This window comes from Coturnix japonica, chromosome 10 (assembly GCF_054131305.1).
Source record: "Coturnix japonica strain WE chromosome 10, WE-NBRP24, whole genome shotgun sequence".
NCBI classification, from domain to species: Eukaryota; Metazoa; Chordata; class Aves; order Galliformes; family Phasianidae; genus Coturnix; species Coturnix japonica.
The window spans coordinates 14163880-14171509 of NC_140672.1; the positions used below are offsets into that span (position 1 = coordinate 14163880).

The 7630-nt window shown below is 53.9% G+C and overlaps 1 protein-coding gene across 1 annotated transcript; it reads right to left on the bottom strand.

The window, feature by feature from the left end:
- Positions 1-523: 523 nt before the first annotated feature.
- On the bottom strand, positions 524-3659 carry LOC146759405 (uncharacterized). The gene is made up of 8 exons (XM_085510645.1): positions 3565-3659; positions 3264-3383; positions 2614-2737; positions 2200-2286; positions 2012-2116; positions 1561-1700; positions 1316-1383; positions 524-837 (listed from the first exon to the last, which is right to left on the bottom strand). The coding sequence occupies exons 1-8, from the start codon at positions 3616-3618 to the stop codon at positions 744-746; spliced, it is 792 nt and encodes a 263-aa protein (XP_085366771.1). The 5' UTR covers positions 3619-3659; the 3' UTR covers positions 524-743.
- Positions 3660-7630: the final 3971 nt, after the last annotated feature.

A 7630-nucleotide genomic window follows, 5' to 3' on the forward strand; every position in this document is an offset into this window, starting at 1 on the left:
GAACGTAAGGGCTGTGCCAGCAATGCCGCCGCCAGAGGCCGCCCAGGCCCCAACCACCGGGGTACCACGAAGCCACGGCGGCTGCTGGGGCCGCTCCCTGCACAGCGGCTTTGCCCCCAGCTCCTGAATCCCCCGTCGTTGTGTTCCCCCATGAGCCCCTGCCCTGAGTGCTGTGCTTCAGCCTCAGTTATTGAGACCACTGTTACTGCCTTCTCAAAGGGTTGCCCAAGGAATCAGAACAGCAGAGCTCCCATTGGGCCCAAGGCAGAGTTTTGCTGAGGGTGAAGGAAGGAGGAAGTTTCAGCCCTGGATGGACGCCGTTCTGTGCCCACAGAGGAGCTTTGTGCCCTCGATGCTGAAGCAGCACCCAGAGCTGGCGGCGGGTGCAGGACCTGAACTCAGAGCCACAAGGAAATCAGAACAGGATGCAGTCAGTGCTGATTGTCACTGCTTTGACTCGGCTTTAAGACTCTGTGCAGAGTCTCAGAAATACCCACAGAGTAACAACAAAAAGGAGCAGGGCTGGAAAGGAACAGGGCTGGTTTTAATTGTTGTTGTTTTAAACTGTCCAATCAGGCGATGGTGTTAAGCCGTCATGTCGGACAGGTCCAGAAGGAGCTCATCCACATCCTCAACGTCACATCAGTTTCTCCTTCCAGTTCTTCTGTGAGCTCCATCAGAAGCTCCTCAAGGTTGTTGTCTTCAGTGATGGCTGCTTCCCCTGCCCCTGTGCAGCTCAGCTGCTAATTTTCTGCCCCTTGTGAGGAACATGATGTAGTGTTGGATTCCTCTGGCTGTGCCATGGGGTCTGCGTGGCTTCCTGGGAGCAGCTCCAGACTTGTGGGAAGGAAAAGAACAATCTACGTGACATTTCTGAGATGTGCTTTCAGCTCTGAGGTCTGTAGTTGACCCTCCCGCCCCTCACACCCACATAGGGATGGTGATTCGATTAACCTGCGGCTGCCTTTGGAGTTAAGGAAACCAGCAGGTGCCTTTTTCATCTGTTCAAGTAGAGCAGTTTGAGTCTGGCAATCAGGGGCTGGGCTTTGTAGCAGAAACACATTGCCACCCTCAATGCTTTGTCTGTAAACATGTCAAGAAATCTTCCTCTGCAAAATCCTGCTTGCTGGCTGAGGTACTTTTCCCCATGAACTCAGCAGAGGTTTTGACAAAGCAGTTTCAATGATCTCAGATGACCTCTTCCTTTGTTGCATTATGCCATGACACATCTCAAACACCCCATTTTCCCCCAGTGTGAAAGAACTTCTGTCTGATGGGAAAAGGGCATTAAGGAAGAACAAGTTGTGGTCATCACCTGCTTGGAAGCTTTATGACTTCGGTGCTGAGCACGGTGTATTCGGGCGGGACTGAAGCAAGAGTCTCCTAGGAAGAAACAAGACAGAGTATGAAGCACAGGTCAGAGTTTCCACAAGTACCTTGTGAGACATCTGCTGCCTTCAAGGGAAACAGAAGAGCTGTAGAACACTTGGAATTTCTTCCTTTTCTTCAAGGGCAATGTAAACCTTTCATATCCACTACTGCTTTTTCCACTGCTCTTACCATTGGTAGTTTTTTAGCTGGGGGCTCATCCGCGTCCTCAGCAGCAGATGGATGAATTTCTGCTGCTTTTCGTTTCTGTCTCCGCGTTGGGGGGAAGGTGTTTTTCCAATCAATGGGCCTCACAGAGACCCTGCGCCCACCTAAAGTAAAAGGAAGAGAGAGCTGGTACTGTCTTGCTGCGCCTCAAGAGAGATCAAGTTCTCTTATCAGTCCCACCACCCTTCCACAAAGTTAAATACATTTGGCCAGTGGAATTGCAATGCCCTGTCCGGGATTCTCAGCCATGTTTTGCACACGGTCATCTCTGTGTACCAACAACGCGTACAAAGGAACAAAGAAACCCAATAGCTGCACTCAGTAATAATCCAGGGCAAGGAAAAGTCTGACAGAGAGCAATGCAAAATGACAGCACTGCTTTTCTGAGGCACCGTAACGAGTTCCTCGTGCTCACCTTTAACTCTTTTCTTGCAGGGCGATTCCCCCGCTTTTCCCTTCTCCTCCTCCGACCGTTTGCGTTTAAGTCCAGCCGGGCCATGGGAGGAAACTGGGATGTCAACTGCAAAGAGTCCCGGGAAAGAACAGTCAGATCTCAGTAGAAAAACAGAGCATCAAACCCAGGAGCCTGTTGAGTATCTGTACCTCTCTCTGGTGCCTTGTCAACCTCTGTCTGGTTCCCCAGACTTTTTGCAAGGCCGCTCTTTGGAGGAAGGCCACTGGTGTCAACTTCTGGCAGAAAAGAAACAAGGAATGATTGATGAGCGTCTCTTTGGGGGCAGGTTTGAGCACAGTCAACCACAAGCTTCACATTTTCAAGCACTGTTTGTTACATTTGCCTTCCGCTGCCCAAATGCTGTGCAGTCAGCACAGACCTGCAGTGCATCTTCCTCACTCCAGAAAAAGCCCAGCGCTGCTCTGACAGCCAAAGCACAGACGGATATTTCACTATCACGACTCTCCCCTGCCACCCCAATGAATGGTGACATGCATCCCGCACCCGCTCAGAACTGACATTCAGAATTGAGCCTTTCATGCTTCACGCCATCGGACACTCACTGTGGCTCAGCAGTGCAGTTGGTCTGTTCCCACCGCGTTCCTTCAGGTGACGAAAGGCGCAGTGTGGTTTCTGGCAGCCTCCGGGCTGGTTCTCCCAGAAGCAGGGAATCAAACTGCGCTGCTTCTGCAGAGAGAAGGAAAGAAAGGGCCATGGAAACAGGCACATCAGGTCTGCAGGGAGATGCCGCGCTCCAACAGCCATCAGAAACCATTGTGTGGAGCCTTAGCTCTGTACCCTCATTTCCTGCCCCTCCTTTCACTACTCCAAGCAGCCAGAATGAACTGCTCTGGAGAAATCCAGGATGGAGAAGGCCCGATAGGGCACAACCGAGCCCTGCTGGCAGGAGGGCAGTGCCACTCTCTCCTACCACCCAGCTCCAGCAGCTTTAGGAGGCTGAGCAATGCGAGCTTTTTGCATCTGGGGAGAAAATGCTTTTGGCTCCTAATGCAAACATCTCCCGCTGTGATATACCTAAGGCACTGAATTCTCTGCCTTCTTTACCTCCTCCCAGTCCCCTCTAGAAACAGAAACCAGTAAGATTTTCACAGCAAACATATCCAGCCTGCAGAAGTGCATTCAACCCAACCACAGCCATGAAAAGTGGTGTTGTAGACTAAGCTGGAAAGCACATCTTTAGGCAAACACTCACATCAATCCTCATGTGACGGAACTTGCAGTTACTCCTCGAGCAGCCGCCCTCCATCCACAGTCTGCAGACTCGTTCGCTCCCCAGAGCCGCTTCACAGTGGCGGAAGGGGCAGCTGTCTCCCTGCAAGCACAAGGAAACCACAGGAAAATAAGAGCACAGCCTGAAACATGTCCATGCCATTAGCCCAGGCTGTTAGCAGCGCTATGAGGGTAACATCACCAGCAGGTCTCCCCTGCTCCACCACTTTCTCTTCAACATGAGGAAATGGAAGAAAACCCAGGCAGAAGAAAGTCAACCGTACCTTAGTGCAGGTGGAGTAGAAGTAGAAGTAGCAGTCGCCTCTTTGCTGAGACATGGTGAAATTCTTAGAGCCCGTCTGGGTTATCTCCAGAGGAATTCCCTGCTCTTGCAAAGAGACGGTTGTGCTCGAACTGCTTGGATCCCCAAAGAGTCCTCTCGGACCGGAACCCTACAGGAAGTGCCTACAAGGGAAGAATCATGAGGAATAAGCATTTTCCCAGCTTTCTTTTGATGCAGTTTGGGCTCTCGAGGAGGGCAATGCCTTGGAAGCAGCTGATTGCAAGAACTGTGCCAGCTCTGGAACCAATGTGTGTCTAAGTGCCATGACTTCCCCAGTAAGTGCTGTTCTCCATCCCACCAGCAGTTATATACCTTGCAGCATACATTTTGTGTTCCTGCCATGAGAAGGACTCCATCATCTACCCTTGCTGCAGCTGCAGTGGATGCAGCGCTACCACTCACACGTTTGAGAAACCTCCAGTTCTGGCTTACCCGGGCACAGCTGCAGTTCTCCTCCCTTCCAGCTAACACACCAGTGCAATGGCTGGGCAACACCGTCAGTGAGAGCAGGTAGCACCAGCAGCCACCACCACCGTCACTGCCAGCCGGGACGAGGGCTGACACAGCGTGTCCACACTCTGCGCAGCACTCACGGCTCTGGCACTCACTGGTGGCAGCCGTGGCCCCAGGCAGCGCTTGTGAGCTCACTGTGCTTGTGATGTCACTGCACAGCCCACGGCCCAGCTCAGCACCTGGATCTCACCAGGACTTCAGGGGGTTCTGTTAAAAATGTGCTGGATCCGGGGGTCAATAAAGCACAAGTTGCACTCCATGAAGTCTGTGCTCTCCTTCCCTTCTAATGTCTAAAACAAAGGCTGGGGACCAGCAGCAGTTCTGCAGGGCTGTAGCAGCGATGCTCAGTCACGGCTTGAAGCAGAGATTGAGCACCTGGTGGGATGGCAGGGCCAACCCAGGGCAGCTCAGGAACATGCAAACCCCTCCCAGACATCACTGAAAGGTTGGCAGTGCAGGTGAGGGTGTCTGACTGGAGATCACTGCCTGCCTGAGCCCTTCCAATGGTCAGCAGTTTTTTCCTTCCTTTCTGTGCCCCACAGCTGCTGCACTCGGGCTTATCCTCACCTGCTGCAGCCCAGGACTTTGATACCCCATTATCACTGCTGTGCTTTCCATTGCACTGCAGCATCACACAGGGCAGTAATGGCAGTTCATCATCCTCACCAAAACGTGTGACAGAATCTCACAAGGAATCAATTTCCCCTGCAAACAGCCACTCGGAAGGGCCTCCATTGAGCTGGGAGCTCCTCCCCAGCCCAGCTGTTCTGCTCAGACTCCTTCCAGCAGCCGCCCAGCACCAAACCCAGCTCACCTTATTGGCCTGGTCAGTCCGGGCTGTGCCCAGCTCACACACACGCCGCAGCGGTGCCTGCAGTGGGCTCCCAAAGGATGATCTCCAACAAGGAATGCTCACAGCTCAGTGTCTGTGTGCAGTACGCTCACCAGAGCACCAGCTCTGCTCGACAGCTGGGGGCCAAACCCTCCCAACCCAGCAATGACTGTGACCTCACACAGACCCACATCACTGCTGCTCTTTCATCATAAACACAGGCAGCCAGCACCTCCTAGATCCAATTGTAAGAGACCAACACAAGGGTCACCCAGTGGGGTTATCTGAAGTAAAGTAACAGAGAACTGAGGTGACTCTTGTCACAACACTGGGAATGGGGACCAAACCTTCAGGCCAGGTTTCTTGCAGTTAAGATTCCTCAGAGGGAGGTTTGCAGTCCCAGAGAAGCCCATGAGCTCCTCTGCACGATGCTCGGAGCAGAGCTGCCTCGTGATTCATCAGTGCTCCATTCCATAACTAAGTACATCTCAGATGAAATAATAATATTTCATGGTCACTTCTTCCTTTCTGTGAGACAAGCCTTAAATGTGTCTTTTTAAAGTCGTCGTGCACCGAATCTACAGCATGCTAGCAATATAGGTATAATGACATCACATAGAATGGAGTGTTTGCAGGGCTTAAGGCCGTGAATCACGGGTGAGATGTGATATTCCCACTGCAATGATGCTTTTAGGGCAGGTTTAAGTGCCTTCCGCTTTGTGTAACGTGGAGTCTGTAGGATGACAATAATGATTGTGGAATCACACTCATCTTTGAGCTCTAACTCACATCCACGTCAGGAGCCTTCCCAAAGATCAGGCCCTGGTTTGCCTGCCCTGCTGGGCCCAGCTCAGTGCAGGACAGGAGATGGATTTCTGCTGTCCCTGTGCTCAGACTCCAAAGCCCAAGATAAGCTGCAGCTGAGATCTCACAGAGCACTCTGAGGTTTCTCTGCAGCTGTTTTCTGCTGCTGTTATACAGCACGGAATAGCTGGGATCCCCCAGGCACTGCCCTCGCACCAATAACTCCATTGTGCTCAGGATGTGCCAATGTGCTGAAGTCAAACTGTGCCATGTGGGTTTCACACAGATCGAACGCAGGCTGCAGATCTGCTGGCAGCCCTCAGGAGCTCCCCTGCCCTAATCCCACTCTTGCACTCCTTCCCTTCGTGCTCTTGTGGCCTTTAATAACACCGTGACACCTGACAGCCTCCTCCTGTTTGTAAGCTGTCATTTTATGCAGCCGTTTCTCTTCCGTTTACCCCCCAAACTGAAGATGTTTCCCTGCAGTGAATAAGCGATGAGGTTCTTTTCACCTCTCCTTGGACAACTTCCTTTATTGTTTTTTCGGAGCATTAGGGACTCTGAGACCCTGGAGTGTGTCCAGAGAGGAGCAATGGAGCTGAGAAGGGCCTGGAGCTCAGTGGGGTCCTATGGGGGTGACCAAGGGGACGGCAGGCAGCCAGTTTTCCCTGTTTTTCTCTCTGGATCCATCCCCGCCTCAATGGGGCCATCAAACCCTTTTGCTGCAGAACCCGCAGGCACTTCACCTTGAAGGATCATTACCTACATTGAAACTACTGTTACATGCAGGCGCACAGGAGTGCCCTGGTTTTCACAGGCTCTGGGCAGAGACGTTCAGGTCTGGAGGCGTTTGGGGCATCACTAATTGAGCTGCAAAATGAGCTTATAGCTCCTGACTCCTCCCATCCAGAAATATCGCTCCTATATCGGCCCGCGCTGCCGGAGCTCACGGGACTCGGCTCCCCGCCGCCGGGATTGGGTGGTGCGTGCAGGGCTGGGGGTCGGGCTGTATTGTGCTGTTGTGTTGTGTTGTTGTGTTGTGTTATGTTGTGTGTTCCCGGTGTTCCCCTGCCGCTCTCCAGCTCGGCTCGTTCCGGCCCCGCATCGTTCTGTGACTCCCCCCCCCCCCGCCCCTTGGCGGCTCCATACATGCACACGGCGGCAGCGCGGCCCGCACGGCGCACACGGGGATGCCGCAGCTCCGCCCCACCCCGCCCGGCTGCAGCTCCGTCCGCTCAGCGCCGCGTCTCGGTGTCGGGGCGGCGCCGCGCGGCTCATTGGGTCCCGTTGGCGGGCAGAGCGCGGTGGGTCTCGGCAGCGGCGGATTGGAACGGAGCAGATCGGAACAGAACGGAGCGGATCGACGCGGGGTGCAGCGCATCGCTGTGGGGCTGGCACGATGCTGGAGATCCAGCTGGATGATGGCGGTGTGGGGGGGTACCCGGGCAACGACTATTGCTCGGGGTCGGTGATGTCGGAGCGGGTGTCGGGCCTGGCCAACAGCATCTACCGCGAGTTCAAGCGGCTCATCCACTGCTACAACGAGGAGGTTGTGAAGGAGCTGATGCCGCTGGTGGTGACGGTGCTGGAGAACCTGGACTCGGTGCTGACCGATAACCAGGAGCACGAGGTGGAGCTGGAGCTGCTGCAGGAGGACAATGAGCAGCTGCTCACACAGTACGAGTGGGAGAAGGTGCTGCGCAAACAGGCCGAGGAGGTGAGTGAGAGCGGCCCAGCGCCAACGGGGCCCGGCATCCATCTTGTGCGCGGCGCCAAAGGCCGGGGATGTGATGCAATGTGATGCGATGATATGATGCGATGCGATGTGATGATGTGATACGATGTGATGTGATGTGCT